The following is an 18,519-nucleotide window of genomic DNA, read 5'->3' as shown; positions in this document are numbered from 1 at the left end:
AACTAAACTAATTTACTATTTAAATACCGAAGTATTTAACAAAAAAACGAAATTATTTATTTATTTAACAAATGTGAACAATTCAGATATTTAACAAAAATAAATGAACAGTCTAACTATTTAAATACTAAACTATTTAACAAAAAATAAACAATTGAACTATTTTACAAAGAACTAAACTATTTCACTATATAATTTATTTATTTAACAAATGTGAATAATTCAGATATTTAACAAAAAACTGAACAGTGTAACTATTTAAATACTAAACTATTTAACAAAAAATAAACAATTTCAAGATTTAAACAATTGAACTATTTTACAAAGAACTAAACTATTTCACTATTTAAATACCGAAGTATTTAACAAAAAAACTAAATAATTTATTTATTTAACAAATGTGAACAATTCAGATATTTAACAAAAATAAATGAACAGTCTAACTATTTAAATACTAAACTATTTAACAAAAAATAAACAATTGAACTATTTTACAAAGAACTAAACTATTTCACTATATAATTTATTTATTTAACAAATGTGAATAATTCAGATATTTAACAAAAAACTGAACAGTGTAACTATTTAAATAATAAACTATTTAACAAAAAATAAACAATTTCAAGATTTAAACAATTGAACTATTTTACAAAGAACTAAACTATTTCACTATTTAAATACCGAAGTATTTAACAAAAAAACTAAATAATTTATTTATTTAACAAATGTGAACAATTCAGATATTTAACAAAGAACTAAACTATTTTACTATTTAAATACTGAAGTATTTAACAAAAAAAACTAAATAATTTATTTATTTAAAAAATTTAAACAATTGAGATATTTGAACAGTCAAAGTATTTAACATCCATTCCTTGGAGCCCAGTTGCTTTGCCGGAGTTCGATGACGTAGTCGATCTTAAACTTTATTCTGCTAGAGAGCATCGCCTTCTTATTTGTTAGTTCCTTCATTGTATGAAGGAACTCAGACAGATCCTGCAAGAAAACAAAAATTTAAAGTCACATTTCATGGGCATAATTAACTTCTTACGCTTATAAGCCTACACATAAAACTAGAAAATTCTGCCACTACTCATTTAGTTCACATAGAACTTGCTGTGTGGGAAGGCGCGTGTAAACTTAAATTGAGAGCTGAAGGTTGCTGTCTCGAACAAAACGTAAACAAAGGCATAAACCGAGATTTTCGGTGGCTGAGCCTAGACATGACCCTTCGATCAGATTCCTGCTTTGTCCTGTCAGGACTGAGTGAATTCTGACTTGATTCAGCAGAGGTGATGAGAGGAAACGTAAAAGTGTAACAAAATACTGAGCAAGATTCCCGTCGCACTAGACAGGGACAAGTTGAAGCCACGGCATGAGGCGTCTTTATATGAAACATGTTAGAGTGTAGAAGAGTATGAAGAATTTCAGAAGAACATGTCACGGTGATCATTGATCACACAGAAACACTATTCAGAATATTGTCAGCGAGCTCAGAAAGGTATTTCATATCAGAATAGATGCAACATCCTCACGCGTTCTTTACAATGTGCACTTTCAACCATCGAATCCACCTTTTGTGACAGTTCCCAATTTGGCCACCACATGGACTGGAAAGACAGATGGACGAGAAGGTGCAACCAGCCCTTAATGCCTTCTCGCTATGGTTTTGTGCAAAGAATGTATAACATGTTACAAAATGGAAGCCAGAAAGTCAGTGAGATCAAAGGGACACACTTACTGCTTTTTGCATTGTACCTTCCGTATAAACCTGTGGTCATCATAGAGCCCAAAGGAAGGCAATAAATTACACGGTAGGAGAACTGCAAATTAAAACTAAAAGTATTAAAAAATGAAAACAAACATACTTGGCTCTTGCTCTCAAAATCCTTTCCGGCCGTCATCAGAAGAGTGCAGAGGCACTCCAAGGAATGTTCGTCTTCTTTGGTAAGGAGACGTTTAATGCAATGCTGCATGGTGCTTGTGGCGAGCATATCTGCTTTATGCAGCTCGCCAATAAACCTGTAACATAGTGAAGAATATATCACTTGGGTTGAGTTAAGACAATAGTAAAAGTCCAAAGAACAGAAGAGAAACGAGGTTCTTTGCCTCTACAAGGTACAGAAAGATTTGTGCCTTAAAATAATGAGAACTTTTGTTTAAATAGATGGAATTTAATCAGTGTCTTGTGTGTGATATATATTTTTGAGGTGAAATATAATATTTCTGTACGTGGTCCTGTAAAAATCTGTATCTGTTTATAAATATAAAACAGTTGAGACAGAATATTGAAAATTTCACATTAAATAATTATTTTTATGTAATTTGCATTTGATTCTGTAAGGAGGAAAGCCATCAGTGCCATTTCACGATGCAAATACCAAGAAGAAGAAATACCGAGGAAGTGGAGACTTTATGATAGTGTGTGATCATGTAAGCAGCAGCATTATGAAGCACATTTAGAAATTTGTCCTGGATTTTGTGGAACACTTGCATACTGGAGGGCAAGAACCCATTAACATTTCAAATTTCCTCTCAGTGTCTTGTCCTAATTCACAACTCTTAAGTTCACTACTTTCAGAGTCACTGATGAATCAAATGTAGAGCTTCAAAATCACAAAGAAAAATGTAAGTTACCTGATGTTTCCTATTGATTTCATTTGTATCCTTCGCAGTTCCTGCTGTAGTTCGGTTTTCTTTGCCTGCAGAAAAAATAAGTAGAAAAGTTTAGAAATCGCCTTTTTTGATGGTATCTTGTAAGAGCCCTTCTTTAATGCACCGCTTTCAACATATGTAAGTTTGCATTTTAAAGTTTGTGTCCACGATACTCAGCCGGTCAAGAAGCCCCCTGCCTTTATGCCCCCAAAAGAACGCCATGACCTAATGAGAAATGTCGAGTGCAGCCGGAGTCCATTATTATGAGAGTTTACAACATTTTGAAAAAAATGAGTACATTAAGTGCTCATTGTAGGAAGTTAAACTAACCTAAGAAGTTAGGAAAATGTTTTTTCATCTTGAGGTACCATTTATATCATAATAATTTAAATTAAGTTTATGTGCATTCTACATTCAGTCTTTATCAATTATGTCTCTTTCTTGTCTTTCAAGAAGTCTTAAAACCTGAACAACATATTGAATAATAATTTTTCAAATGATAGATATTCATCTTCAAGCAAAAAGGGAGGAGACAACTATTCCATTCGATCAAGCAGACGGAGCTATTCCCAATCAGTGGACAGAAGCGTAGTAACATATGACCGTAGACAAAGACATTAGAGAAGCACTTACTGGGTCTGCTGTTTCCTCAATCTCTTTCTGTGTGGCTTCTAGATTTATTTCTGCTTCAGGATTCTTTTCAAATTCTGCCCGGCATCGACCTAGCAGCAACTTCCTGAAGGTGACCTCTGGTTCGCCATTGTTCCCACGCTCTGCCGGAACTTTCATGCTGGAGAGAACCTTGCACATTCGTGCATAAATCTCTGTGAACTTTGGTTCATCAACAGCCTGCACATAAAAACACACAACATTATCACTTTGCTCTCATGTTATATTTATGAAAAACAACTCTGTTGAGCATACGTTACATAAACTAAATTTATGAAATGATGGCCACCTAAATGAAGCTTCAACAAAAGTAAATCTTTATCCCTTAAACCTGAGAAACTCAAAATCTCAGTCAGATGCAAGACACATTTCATGACAGCCTTAATTTTCTTGCATAAGATAAACATTTTTAGATGAGAGCAGATAAATTCTAAGCTTGGAGGTGAATTTAAAGAGAGAACAATCAGCTTACTGCTTTTTAAGATTATTATCATAGTGAACAGTAACAATTATAATTTTCACTTGCCCCTAGCGTCTCCAATACTACACTGAGGATAACTTCAATATTTAAGAAATTGAGCTGCAAAGTTACAAAAGAAGGGAATTTCTATCAATATGACGTCTCTGTCTGAATGTATCAGCTGCTAAAGACCGGTGCCTCACCTTTTCAAATATGAGGTCGATGACGCCCTTCAGGCGATCGCTGCTGTCAATTGGCAGATCCTGGACTTGTGAAACTAGTTTGTCAAACTTGTCAGGCGTGAGTTTGTTGAGCAAACTGCGAGCCTTCTTTAACAGCTCCTGCAACATCAAGTTCCCTCTCATCATCTGACAGAACGCAAACACAGAAATAAAGCGAAACATGTTTTACTTCCTTAAAGCCTTCATAGAGATGATTAAAACCTAGAGCCAGTTGCTCTGCATGCGCCGTCCAGCCGCGTTTTGTCTACACCGAAGAAGAAGTCTGTTGTCATGAGAAGCCAATGTCTATTGAGAAATATAATTACAATGCATACTCATTATATGCAATTAAACACTTGGAAAGGTAAACATTGCTTCTAAAATCAAAGAGTAAGCAAAAAGAAAGTTTATTTTTTAGTGTGGCAAAGTTCCAATAAGAAGTGATGAGGAAATTAGGAGGAGACGAATTCCGGAAATGCTTGCAGCTTCTCAGATCGAAATGTCTGATCTTTAAGAGCATCAAGATTAAAATATAGACCTACAATTTTGCCTGTTCCTTAATTTGGCGATGAACCTTCAGTTTCAATAAGCCACCTAGTTAGTTAGAGTAGACTTAGAGCAGGACTGTTCCTTTCAGCCATCTTGCATTGGGGCAGATACAGCATTATTGACTGTTTCCAGGATCCTGTCCTTAAATGAATGCCAGGAACATACCTGAGTCTGGGCAGCCTGCTCGTTGGTCGCCGGCTTCCTTCGCCCAGGTCGCCAGGCGTTTTCACATCTCGCCAGTTTCACCTCATTGAGTTTTATTTCAATGACCGGCCTGGTGCTCATGGTGTTTGTAGTTTCAGTGGCTGGCCTTGCTGCAGGCTGCTGTGAATGACACCAAAGCAACACAACATTAACCAAAAGTGTTCACTCTTAAATGTTGTTTTGATCACAGTATTACGTACAATTTTTCCATTTTCTGGCTTTAATCATGCATTTAATACATTACTCGATGCTTCCTACAGCTCAGATAATAAGAGACCTGTATGTATAAAGCCCTAAACAGTACATGACTGAAATTAGGCTCCAGGTGTTGTGTTCATCACCTCTCACAAAAAATACAACATTTCTTCTGCTGCAGTTGACGTAGAACTGTTCACTTTATTATTTTCTATCACAGTTTATATGTTCACAACTGCATCATCAGTGAAAGATGATACACCCAAATTATGCTATTTCATCCGTAAAAGCCTTGGGTACCCTCTCTTTTGACAGGGAATACTCGTGTCCGACCCCATCGACATCGCGAGTCACCGAGTAACTGCCTTAAGCTATACTTCGTCCTACAAACTACACTCTGACAGCTACAGATGAAATCCTTCTCCTCCTCTTCAACAAATGATTCAGTCCGAAATGGATTTGACTTCTCACTTTTATTTACACGCCTTAGAAAGCACTTACCTCTTCATTTTTCCAATATCTGACAATTTTCAGTTACTGTTTAGTATTTATGATTTCAAGGAATCGTTCATTAATGCACAGAATAACTCAGAGCCATGCCCCACAATGCAACAGAAAGTTTAAACGTACCTGATTTTTGTCATCCTTCATTGCCTTCAGCTTCTCAATTAGCTGTGTTGCAGCAAAGTCTGTAACAATCGATAATTATTTTAGATAGTAAAATCCCTCTTTTGACTATATGTTAACAAACAAGAAAGTTTGTCTTTCGAAACTGTTACGAATGTAAAGATGGAAAAAGACGAGAGGGTTTTCCGAAGACCAGAAACCCATGTCTCATGCAGCCTTAGGTGTAAAGAGTGGCAGCTGATAATGTTGAAAATTATCCCACATTTCGACTAACAATGGAGTTGCCTTCTTCAGGTCAGAGATTGCAACCGAAATGTTTTGTGAAATGGATAATTTCAAACTTTAATGCCTTTCACCTCCTAAGGCTCGAGGTCAAAATATGAGAGCAAACTCTCTTCTTCTTTGGGTACATAAATTAGTCTGCAACTCAGGGCGAAGACAAAATATTGAAGGTAACTAGAACAAAATGCCTAGGAGAATATCTGGATATCTCATGAGACATGCAGGAACATGGTAACGAACAGAATTTCATACTGAGGCAATTTGCAGCCTGTAATCTTTGACTTAGTACTTAAATAGAATGAGAGCAAACATACTTTCTGCTTGCAGCTGCTTGATCTGCTCAGCCTGCAGATTTCTTTCCTTCCTCAGTTTCTCCTTCTCCTCTCTGACGGCTCGGAGACTGACTTTGTGTTTCTCCCCTTGCCGGCGCTCAAACAAGATTTGGTTTTTGAGTTCCGTGTCTGTAACAATTCACGACTGCATCAAATGGTCTGTTAAATTCCTCATGTGACGTTATTTCAAGAAACAGCTTCAGGAGTTAAGTATTACTACGTAAAGAAAAGAGTTAGTTTAGCTAAAAAAAATGAACTGTAATAAGAGTTTGTAATTTTGAAATTGCATTTTTCTTGCCCGTGATCAAATTCCAAATTCAGTTTAAGAGTCACTTCCAGTTGGAAAAACCAGTGTCTCTTACGCAATGCATTACTGATTGCTATTTGCAGTGTTTAAAACTGGGATTTGCATGCTGGTCACCGGAAAACATTCTTCTTAACGAAGACGTCGTTAAACAGCCTGGCTCTCATCGAGTCTTCCCGAAAGAGGGATGGGTGTCTACCCTGGGGGACCATCAGACAGACCTCATCCTCGTCACTTGTGACTGAGGCGCAAGGTACACGTGGACACAAAATTAATCTTGGTCTCAACTCTCAGAGAGCAAAGTAAACGTACATAATTCACTAGAAAATGATTCTTTGAAGTCCAGCAAATTTAAAATGTCTGAGAATGACTATTAAAAAAGCAAAATTGCAATGCATTTAACATTTTTTGGTTTTCCTTCTGACAAAATCACTTAAAATAATGAAGAGTTGCTGGAAGTCTGGGGGGCATATCTGGACATCTAGAAAGACGTACATAAACATCACACTGACGAGGTTTACGGACTGTACTCCACAACTTACTGCATGCACGGAATTAAACCACACTTACTCTCTGCTGCCAGCATCCTAATCCTGTTCATCAAGAACCAAGTGATCCTCGTGTCTTCAGTTTCAGCAGGGTTTACCTGAGGACAGACAAAAAATGAGTCATTTTATAGTCCAAGAATTCTCTGCAACTTCATGAGGTTAATATTTATTATGAAATTGTTGTCCCAGTCACACACAAATCGCATGTGCCTTGGCTGTTTGTGCTGCACTGCTATCGATTTTCGTTTCTGCCAGAAAATATTAAGAAGACCTCACTTATAGAAAGAGAAATTAAGGCTGTGTCAGATAACGAGGGCTTCCTTGTAATGAATGATTTACCTTTAAAATTAGCATGTTAGGAAACGTTTCAAAGCTTTAATTGCAATATACAAGTCAGTTTATGATTAATCTGTAATACAAAACAACGATCCTGAGAAATTAAGCTGTTCACTCAACAGTAACTTTCCTCTAGACGAAAAAATTAAGACTGAAAACAACCTTTAACAATGTCTGAATGCGACAAGTGACCCAGTCATAGGTCCCTATCAGCCGTTTAGCTTAGCCGGAATTCAAGTAACTTTGTTGATGATGGCGGACGTGTGTTGCTGCTAGCATTTGAATTCTTAAGAATGACATACAATCCCTCAAGATAACGAAATAATAATATTTGTTTAAATCTTGTCAGTCACAATCACAATAAAATTCCTATTAAATATTAAAATATTACTATAATTAGCATTTAAATATTTAAAATATATTAAATAATGTTCTCATCGAAATGTTCGATTTACATTAGATCATCACTTTTTACACGACATGTTTTGAAACAAAATTAAATTATCAAATATATTATTTTATTTTCTATTTCTAATTTTATTAATATTCATTTAGTCTTTATATTATTTACTTTACAGGATGATAACAAAACGTTCACCCACACAAAATCATGTCAAGCACGACATACATATACAGAACAACTTCGAATACGATATTAAAAAATACAATAAAATCTGGAAGAAAACTTCATTTGAAATCTGATAAACATCTGACTAAAAGTTGCATTTAAGAAATTATATTTAAGTTTATATAATTTTATACACCTGAAGATGGTTCTTTTAGAACTGAAACATGTCGTGTAAAAAGTGATGTTCTAATGTAAATGGAACATTTCGATAGAGAACATCATTTAATATTTTTTAAATATTTAAATGCTAATTATAATAATATTTTAATATTTAATAGGAATTTTATTGTGATTGTGACTGACAAGATTTAAACATATATATATTTATCACAATATGACGCAACTTTATCATCTCAGAAATAATAATATTATTAATAAGTAGGAAACCCTTGACTCACCCATTGTGAAGAGCTGGAGACCTCCATGTCGCAGGCAGCAAGATTTGAATAAGAAATTAAACACGTTGCAGGAAATATTTTCACTATATATAGAATTATCTTGTTCTAGAAGCTGCTCACACCACCATTCGTTTCACACTGAGGAAAGCCAACCAACTACTGAGTAGAGCGGGCCGTGCGTAACTGCTATTTATACCACAAAAGTGTGACGTCACGTATGGCGCAACAGTCAGTAGAGGGAGTGCAATACGTTTCATTCAGGCGTGCATAAGAAATGAGAAATGAACCTTATGGCATGCCATCCGAGATTGTTGCGCGTGTTCGTATTTTATAAGAACACCTGCGTTTCATATTTACACATTCTTTGTAGTTTAAGAAATACAAATTGAATTACTCCAAGTTATAATTTTTTGACATTCCATCATAAATGTAAGAAGTCAATTATTAATATTAAATATTTTCTGTGTGAAAGGAAATTAATTTAAAAGTAATGAAAGGAGGCTTGAAGTAAATTTTGCGGTTTAATTTGCACTTGTTTAAAAACAACGTCGTGTTTTTTATACTTTTTTAATTTTAAGACGATTATTGAGGGCCCCGGGCGCTGTTGAACCCATCGCCCCTGCGACAGGGAAAATGTTTCCTTCCTTCGAATCCCGACTATTCATTTTGACCAATAAGAGAACGCAGGAAGGTAAGAACTCTGGAAGAAGTGTCCTGAGTTCGATTTCCTTCAAGGGCGGTTCCTTTGGCACACGAATGTTTTTAAAGCACTGGACTGACTACCAACTGCCGACAATTGGATTTTTCGCCTCAGCGTGAACTGTGCGTGCGAAATCGAGAAATTAAGCTGGTCCAGGCGGAGATAAGGCCTACAGAGGGAGGACTTCGAAGTTTTTACCCCCACGGCCTCTGACTGGGACGGAATATTTGCAACGACCTAAGCTGGACTAAGCGCAATCAAAGATAAAAGACAACTGACTTGTTCTTATGCTCATTTGCTCTTTAACGCGATGCATGCAAAATAGCATATGTCTATGTTAGCTAATATGAACAAGAACTTGTCAGTGGGGCGCATTTTCATACACCTTTTATTCTTATCCACCAAACTACGTGCTTTATTCATCCGCCGGTCGAATGCGGTAAATTATATTACCACAAAAACTTTTCCGATATTTGGGTAACATTACAAATTGTACAGCACTTTACTTTTGAGACATCTGGTGGCATCCGTGTTAGTCAACGTCGTCGTTTAATACGCCCGTAAAATTACCTCAGAAACCAACATCCTAACAGGGACTCGAACCGAGGACTGTATTCGTGTCCGTGACCTTAGACCCGGTAATTTCCTCTCCGAAACGAAAGAATTTTGCCTTGGCGTCGATTTCTTCTCGTGGGTGCTTTCCCGTCAACAGAAATCATCTTTGTCGGGTCTCGAACTCAGTGTCGAGGCCTTCGTTTCCGAAATCTCCTCTTCGAAGCAAAAAACTCTTCTTCTGTCTCGCTTAGTTTCGGAGCCAAAGGAACCGCCCTTGAAGGAAATCGAACTCAGGACACTTCTTCCAGAGTTCTTACCTTCCTGCGTTCTCTTATTGGTCAAAATGAATAGTCGGGATTCGAAGGAAGGAAACATTTTCCCTGTCGCAGGGGCGATGGGTTCAACAGCGCCCGGGGCCCTCAATAATCGTCTTAAAATTAAAAAAGTATAAAAAAACACGACGTTGTTTTTAAACAAGTGCAAATTAAACCGCAAAATTTACTTCAAGCCTCCTTTCATTACTTTTAAATTAATTTCCTTTCACACAGAAAATATTTAATATTAATAATTGACTTCTTACATTTATGATGGAATGTCAAAAAATTATAACTTGGAGTAATTCAATTTGTATTTCTTAAACTACAAAGAATGTGTAAATATGAAACGCAGGTGTTCTTATAAAATACGAACACGCGCAACAATCTCGGATGGCATGCCATAAGGTTCATTTCTCATTTCTTATGCACGCCTGAATGAAACGTATTGCACTCCCTCTACTGACTGTTGCGCCATACGTGACGTCACACTTTTGTGGTATAAATAGCAGTTACGCACGGCCCGCTCTACTCAGTAGTTGGTTGGCTTTCCTCAGTGTGAAACGAATGGTGGTGTGAGCAGCTTCTAGAACAAGATAATTCTATATATAGTGAAAATATTTCCTGCAACGTGTTTAATTTCTTATTCAAATCTTGCTGCCTGCGACATGGAGGTCTCCAGCTCTTCACAATGGGTGAGTCAAGGGTTTCCTACTTATTAATAATATTATTATTTCTGAGATGATAAAGTTGCGTCATATTGTGATAAATATATATATGTTTAAATCTTGTCAGTCACAATCACAATAAAATTCCTATTAAATATTAAAATATTATTATAATTAGCATTTAAATATTTAAAAAATATTAAATGATGTTCTCTATCGAAATGTTCCATTTACATTAGAACATCACTTTTTACACGACATGTTTCAGTTCTAAAAGAACCATCTTCAGGTGTATAAAATTATATAAACTTAAATATAATTTCTTAAATGCAACTTTTAGTCAGATGTTTATCAGATTTCAAATGAAGTTTTCTTCCAGATTTTATTGTATTTTTTAATATCGTATTCGAAGTTGTTCTGTATATGTATGTCGTGCTTGACATGATTTTGTGTGGGTGAACGTTTTGTTATCATCCTGTAAAGTAAATAATATAAAGACTAAATGAATATTAATAAAATTAGAAATAGAAAATAAAATAATATATTTGATAATTTAATTTTGTTTCAAAACATGTCGTGTAAAAAGTGATGATCTAATGTAAATCGAACATTTCGATGAGAACATTATTTAATATATTTTAAATATTTAAATGCTAATTATAGTAATATTTTAATATTTAATAGGAATTTTATTGTGATTGTGACTGACAAGATTTAAACAAATATTATTATTTCGTTATCTTGAGGGATTGTATGTCATTCTTAAGAATTCAAATGCTAGCAGCAACACACGTCCGCCATCATCAACAAAGTTACTTGAATTCCGGCTAAGCTAAACGGCTGATAGGGACCTATGACTGGGTCACTTGTCGCATTCAGACATTGTTAAAGGTTGTTTTCAGTCTTAATTTTTTCGTCTAGAGGAAAGTTACTGTTGAGTGAACAGCTTAATTTCTCAGGATCGTTGTTTTGTATTACAGATTAATCATAAACTGACTTGTATATTGCAATTAAAGCTTTGAAACGTTTCCTAACATGCTAATTTTAAAGGTAAATCATTCATTACAAGGAAGCCCTCGTTATCTGACACAGCCTTAATTTCTCTTTCTATAAGTGAGGTCTTCTTAATATTTTCTGGCAGAAACGAAAATCGATAGCAGTGCAGCACAAACAGCCAAGGCACATGCGATTTGTGTGTGACTGGGACAACAATTTCATAATAAATATTAACCTCATGAAGTTGCAGAGAATTCTTGGACTATAAAATGACTCATTTTTTGTCTGTCCTCAGGTAAACCCTGCTGAAACTGAAGACACGAGGATCACTTGGTTCTTGATGAACAGGATTAGGATGCTGGCAGCAGAGAGTAAGTGTGGTTTAATTCCGTGCATGCAGTAAGTTGTGGAGTACAGTCCGTAAACCTCGTCAGTGTGATGTTTATGTACGTCTTTCTAGATGTCCAGATATGCCCCCCAGACTTCCAGCAACTCTTCATTATTTTAAGTGATTTTGTCAGAAGGAAAACCAAAAAATGTTAAATGCATTGCAATTTTGCTTTTTTAATAGTCATTCTCAGACATTTTAAATTTGCTGGACTTCAAAGAATCATTTTCTAGTGAATTATGTACGTTTACTTTGCTCTCTGAGAGTTGAGACCAAGATTAATTTTGTGTCCACGTGTACCTTGCGCCTCAGTCACAAGTGACGAGGATGAGGTCTGTCTGATGGTCCCCCAGGGTAGACACCCATCCCTCTTTCGGGAAGACTCGATGAGAGCCAGGCTGTTTAACGACGTCTTCGTTAAGAAGAATGTTTTCCGGTGACCAGCATGCAAATCCCAGTTTTAAACACTGCAAATAGCAATCAGTAATGCATTGCGTAAGAGACACTGGTTTTTCCAACTGGAAGTGACTCTTAAACTGAATTTGGAATTTGATCACGGGCAAGAAAAATGCAATTTCAAAATTACAAACTCTTATTACAGTTCATTTTTTTTAGCTAAACTAACTCTTTTCTTTACGTAGTAATACTTAACTCCTGAAGCTGTTTCTTGAAATAACGTCACATGAGGAATTTAACAGACCATTTGATGCAGTCGTGAATTGTTACAGACACGGAACTCAAAAACCAAATCTTGTTTGAGCGCCGGCAAGGGGAGAAACACAAAGTCAGTCTCCGAGCCGTCAGAGAGGAGAAGGAGAAACTGAGGAAGGAAAGAAATCTGCAGGCTGAGCAGATCAAGCAGCTGCAAGCAGAAAGTATGTTTGCTCTCATTCTATTTAAGTACTAAGTCAAAGATTACAGGCTGCAAATTGCCTCAGTATGAAATTCTGTTCGTTACCATGTTCCTGCATGTCTCATGAGATATCCAGATATTCTCCTAGGCATTTTGTTCTAGTTACCTTCAATATTTTGTCTTCGCCCTGAGTTGCAGACTAATTTATGTACCCAAAGAAGAAGAGAGTTTGCTCTCATATTTTGACCTCGAGCCTTAGGAGGTGAAAGGCATTAAAGTTTGAAATTATCCATTTCACAAAACATTTCGGTTGCAATCTCTGACCTGAAGAAGGCAACTCCATTGTTAGTCGAAATGTGGGATAATTTTCAACATTATCAGCTGCCACTCTTTACACCTAAGGCTGCATGAGACATGGGTTTCTGGTCTTCGGAAAACCCTCTCGTCTTTTTCCATCTTTACATTCGTAACAGTTTCGAAAGACAAACTTTCTTGTTTGTTAACATATAGTCAAAAGAGGGATTTTACTATCTAAAATAATTATCGATTGTTACAGACTTTGCTGCAACACAGCTAATTGAGAAGCTGAAGGCAATGAAGGATGACAAAAATCAGGTACGTTTAAACTTTCTGTTGCATTGTGGGGCATGGCTCTGAGTTATTCTGTGCATTAATGAACGATTCCTTGAAATCATAAATACTAAACAGTAACTGAAAATTGTCAGATATTGGAAAAATGAAGAGGTAAGTGCTTTCTAAGGCGTGTAAATAAAAGTGAGAAGTCAAATCCATTTCGGACTGAATCATTTGTTGAAGAGGAGGAGAAGGATTTCATCTGTAGCTGTCAGAGTGTAGTTTGTAGGACGAAGTATAGCTTAAGGCAGTTACTCGGTGACTCGCGATGTCGATGGGGTCGGACACGAGTATTCCCTGTCAAAAGAGAGGGTACCCAAGGCTTTTACGGATGAAATAGCATAATTTGGGTGTATCATCTTTCACTGATGATGCAGTTGTGAACATATAAACTGTGATAGAAAATAATAAAGTGAACAGTTCTACGTCAACTGCAGCAGAAGAAATGTTGTATTTTTTGTGAGAGGTGATGAACACAACACCTGGAGCCTAATTTCAGTCATGTACTGTTTAGGGCTTTATACATACAGGTCTCTTATTATCTGAGCTGTAGGAAGCATCGAGTAATGTATTAAATGCATGATTAAAGCCAGAAAATGGAAAAATTGTACGTAATACTGTGATCAAAACAACATTTAAGAGTGAACACTTTTGGTTAATGTTGTGTTGCTTTGGTGTCATTCACAGCAGCCTGCAGCAAGGCCAGCCACTGAAACTACAAACACCATGAGCACCAGGCCGGTCATTGAAATAAAACTCAATGAGGTGAAACTGGCGAGATGTGAAAACGCCTGGCGACCTGGGCGAAGGAAGCCGGCGACCAACGAGCAGGCTGCCCAGACTCAGGTATGTTCCTGGCATTCATTTAAGGACAGGATCCTGGAAACAGTCAATAATGCTGTATCTGCCCCAATGCAAGATGGCTGAAAGGAACAGTCCTGCTCTAAGTCTACTCTAACTAACTAGGTGGCTTATTGAAACTGAAGGTTCATCGCCAAATTAAGGAACAGGCAAAATTGTAGGTCTATATTTTAATCTTGATGCTCTTAAAGATCAGACATTTCGATCTGAGAAGCTGCAAGCATTTCCGGAATTCGTCTCCTCCTAATTTCCTCATCACTTCTTATTGGAACTTTGCCACACTAAAAAATAAACTTTCTTTTTGCTTACTCTTTGATTTTAGAAGCAATGTTTACCTTTCCAAGTGTTTAATTGCATATAATGAGTATGCATTGTAATTATATTTCTCAATAGACATTGGCTTCTCATGACAACAGACTTCTTCTTCGGTGTAGACAAAACGCGGCTGGACGGCGCATGCAGAGCAACTGGCTCTAGGTTTTAATCATCTCTATGAAGGCTTTAAGGAAGTAAAACATGTTTCGCTTTATTTCTGTGTTTGCGTTCTGTCAGATGATGAGAGGGAACTTGATGTTGCAGGAGCTGTTAAAGAAGGCTCGCAGTTTGCTCAACAAACTCACGCCTGACAAGTTTGACAAACTAGTTTCACAGGTCCAGGATCTGCCAATTGACAGCAGCGATCGCCTGAAGGGCGTCATCGACCTCATATTTGAAAAGGTGAGGCACCGGTCTTTAGCAGCTGATACATTCAGACAGAGACGTCATATTGATAGAAATTCCCTTCTTTTGTAACTTTGCAGCTCAATTTCTTAAATATTGAAGTTATCCTCAGTGTAGTATTGGAGACGCTAGGGGCAAGTGAAAATTATAATTGTTACTGTTCACTATGATAATAATCTTAAAAAGCAGTAAGCTGATTGTTCTCTCTTTAAATTCACCTCCAAGCTTAGAATTTATCTGCTCTCATCTAAAAATGTTTATCTTATGCAAGAAAATTAAGGCTGTCATGAAATGTGTCTTGCATCTGACTGAGATTTTGAGTTTCTCAGGTTTAAGGGATAAAGATTTACTTTTGTTGAAGCTTCATTTAGGTGGCCATCATTTCATAAATTTAGTTTATGTAACGTATGCTCAACAGAGTTGTTTTTCATAAATATAACATGAGAGCAAAGTGATAATGTTGTGTGTTTTTATGTGCAGGCTGTTGATGAACCAAAGTTCACAGAGATTTATGCACGAATGTGCAAGGTTCTCTCCAGCATGAAAGTTCCGGCAGAGCGTGGGAACAATGGCGAACCAGAGGTCACCTTCAGGAAGTTGCTGCTAGGTCGATGCCGGGCAGAATTTGAAAAGAATCCTGAAGCAGAAATAAATCTAGAAGCCACACAGAAAGAGATTGAGGAAACAGCAGACCCAGTAAGTGCTTCTCTAATGTCTTTGTCTACGGTCATATGTTACTACGCTTCTGTCCACTGATTGGGAATAGCTCCGTCTGCTTGATCGAATGGAATAGTTGTCTCCTCCCTTTTTGCTTGAAGATGAATATCTATCATTTGAAAAATTATTATTCAATATGTTGTTCAGGTTTTAAGACTTCTTGAAAGACAAGAAAGAGACATAATTGATAAAGACTGAATGTAGAATGCACATAAACTTAATTTAAATTATTATGATATAAATGGTACCTCAAGATGAAAAAACATTTTCCTAACTTCTTAGGTTAGTTTAACTTCCTACAATGAGCACTTAATGTACTCATTTTTTTCAAAATGTTGTAAACTCTCATAATAATGGACTCCGGCTGCACTCGACATTTCTCATTAGGTCATGGCGTTCTTTTGGGGGCATAAAGGCAGGGGGCTTCTTGACCGGCTGAGTATCGTGGACACAAACTTTAAAATGCAAACTTACATATGTTGAAAGCGGTGCATTAAAGAAGGGCTCTTACAAGATACCATCAAAAAAGGCGATTTCTAAACTTTTCTACTTATTTTTTCTGCAGGCAAAGAAAACCGAACTACAGCAGGAACTGCGAAGGATACAAATGAAATCAATAGGAAACATCAGGTAACTTACATTTTTCTTTGTGATTTTGAAGCTCTACATTTGATTCATCAGTGACTCTGAAAGTAGTGAACTTAAGAGTTGTGAATTAGGACAAGACACTGAGAGGAAATTTGAAATGTTAATGGGTTCTTGCCCTCCAGTATGCAAGTGTTCCACAAAATCCAGGACAAATTTCTAAATGTGCTTCATAATGCTGCTGCTTACATGATCACACACTATCATAAAGTCTCCACTTCCTCGGTATTTCTTCTTCTTGGTATTTGCATCGTGAAATGGCACTGATGGCTTTCCTCCTTACAGAATCAAATGCAAATTACATAAAAATAATTATTTAATGTGAAATTTTCAATATTCTGTCTCAACTGTTTTATATTTATAAACAGATACAGATTTTTACAGGACCACGTACAGAAATATTATATTTCACCTCAAAAATATATATCACACACAAGACACTGATTAAATTCCATCTATTTAAACAAAAGTTCTCATTATTTTAAGGCACAAATCTTTCTGTACCTTGTAGAGGCAAAGAACCTCGTTTCTCTTCTGTTCTTTGGACTTTTACTATTGTCTTAACTCAACCCAAGTGATATATTCTTCACTATGTTACAGGTTTATTGGCGAGCTGCATAAAGCAGATATGCTCGCCACAAGCACCATGCAGCATTGCATTAAACGTCTCCTTACCAAAGAAGACGAACATTCCTTGGAGTGCCTCTGCACTCTTCTGATGACGGCCGGAAAGGATTTTGAGAGCAAGAGCCAAGTATGTTTGTTTTCATTTTTTAATACTTTTAGTTTTAATTTGCAGTTCTCCTACCGTGTAATTTATTGCCTTCCTTTGGGCTCTATGATGACCACAGGTTTATACGGAAGGTACAATGCAAAAAGCAGTAAGTGTGTCCCTTTGATCTCACTGACTTTCTGGCTTCCATTTTGTAACATGTTATACATTCTTTGCACAAAATCATAGCGAGAAGGCATTATGGGCTGGTCGCACCTTCTCGTCCATCTGTCTTTCCAGTCCATGTGGTGGCCAAATTGGGAACTGTCACAAAAGGTGGATTCGATGGTTGAAAGTGCACATTGTAAAGAACGCGTGAGGATGTTGCATCTATTCTGATATGAAATACCTTTCTGAGCTCGCTGACAATATTCTGAATAGTGTTTCTGTGTGATCAATGATCACCGTGACATGTTCTTCTGAAATTCTTCATACTCTTCTACACTCTAACATGTTTCATATAAAGACGCCTCATGCCGTGACTTCAACTTGTCCCCGTCTAGTGCGACGGGAATCTTGCTCAGTATTGGGTTAGACTTTTACGTTTCCTCTCATCACCTCTGCTGAATCATGTCAGAATTCACTCAGTCCTGACAGGACAAAGCAGGAATCTGATCGAAGGGTCATGTCTAGGCTCAGCCACCGAAAATCTCGGTTTATGCCTTTGTTTACGTTTTGTTCGAGACAGCAACCTTCAGCTCTCAATTTAAGTTTACACGCGCCTTCCCACACAGCAAGTTCTATGTGAACTAAATGAGTAGTGGCAGAATTTTCTAGTTTTATGTGTAGGCTTATAAGCGTAAGAAGTTAATTATGCCCATGAAATGTGACTTTAAATTTTTGTTTTCTTGCAGGATCTGTCTGAGTTCCTTCATACAATGAAGGAACTAACAAATAAGAAGGCGGTGCTCTCTAGCAGAATAAAGTTTAAGATCGACTACGTCATCGAACTCCGGCAAAGCAACTGGGCTCCAAGGAATGGATGTTAAATACTTTGACTGTTCAAATATCTCAATTGTTTAAATTTTTTAAATAAATAAATAATTTAGTTTTTTTGTTAAATACTTCCGTATTTAAATAGTAAAATAGTTTAGTTCTTTGTTAAAAATCTGAATTGTTCACATTTGTTAAATAAATAAATTATTTAGTTTTTTTGTTAAATACTTCAGTATTTAAATAGTAAAATAGTTTAGTTCTTTGTTAAATATCTTAATTGTTCACATTTGTTAAATAAATAAATTATTTAGTTTTTTTGTTAAATACTTCGGTATTTAAATAGTTGAATAGTT

The 18,519-nt window shown here is 36.4% G+C and overlaps 2 protein-coding genes and 1 long non-coding RNA gene across 4 annotated transcripts in view; 2 read left to right on the top strand and 1 right to left on the bottom strand.

Moving 5' to 3' along the window:
* LOC147872727 (uncharacterized) overlaps positions 1 to 18,519 on the top strand; it is a 36,681-nt gene that overhangs the window by 6,075 nt on the left and 12,087 nt on the right. The window lies entirely within an intron of this gene.
* The window catches only part of LOC147872721 (uncharacterized), a 178,031-nt gene continuing 161,191 nt past the window's right edge, over positions 1,680 to 18,519 (bottom strand). The window contains exons 3-9 of the mRNA XM_087355047.1: positions 7,069 to 7,144; positions 6,177 to 6,323; positions 5,584 to 5,642; positions 4,720 to 4,878; positions 3,988 to 4,125; positions 3,289 to 3,504; positions 1,680 to 2,702 (exon numbers count right to left, since the gene is read on the bottom strand). Coding sequence (XP_087211173.1) covers positions 2,634 to 2,702; positions 3,289 to 3,504; positions 3,988 to 4,125; positions 4,720 to 4,878; positions 5,584 to 5,642; positions 6,177 to 6,323; positions 7,069 to 7,144 — 864 coding nt within the window. The 3' untranslated portion in view covers positions 1,680 to 2,633. The remainder of the gene's footprint in view (positions 2,703 to 3,288; positions 3,505 to 3,987; positions 4,126 to 4,719; positions 4,879 to 5,583; positions 5,643 to 6,176; positions 6,324 to 7,068; positions 7,145 to 18,519) is intronic.
* On the top strand, positions 11,289 to 18,432 carry LOC147872728 (eukaryotic translation initiation factor 4 gamma 3-like). Of its 2 annotated transcripts, none has more exons than XM_087355068.1 (7): positions 11,289 to 12,012; positions 12,758 to 12,904; positions 13,439 to 13,497; positions 14,206 to 14,361; positions 14,956 to 15,093; positions 15,577 to 15,792; positions 16,379 to 18,432. In XM_087355068.1, the coding sequence occupies exons 1-7, from the start codon at positions 11,982 to 11,984 to the stop codon at positions 16,445 to 16,447; spliced, it is 816 nt and encodes a 271-aa protein (XP_087211194.1). In that variant the 5' UTR covers positions 11,289 to 11,981; the 3' UTR covers positions 16,448 to 18,432. The 2 variants fall into 2 exon arrangements, with proteins under 2 accessions (XP_087211194.1, XP_087211193.1); XM_087355067.1 differs by having other exon boundaries at positions 11,291 to 12,012; positions 14,203 to 14,361.

The sequence above is a fragment of the Zootermopsis nevadensis genome, unplaced genomic scaffold, assembly GCF_977971745.1.
Source record: "Zootermopsis nevadensis isolate Lab colony 2312 unplaced genomic scaffold, Znev_1.0 Znev_ptg000024l, whole genome shotgun sequence".
NCBI classification, from domain to species: Eukaryota; Metazoa; Arthropoda; class Insecta; order Blattodea; family Termopsidae; genus Zootermopsis; species Zootermopsis nevadensis.
This window is presented reverse-complemented; position numbering and strand designations above follow the sequence as displayed.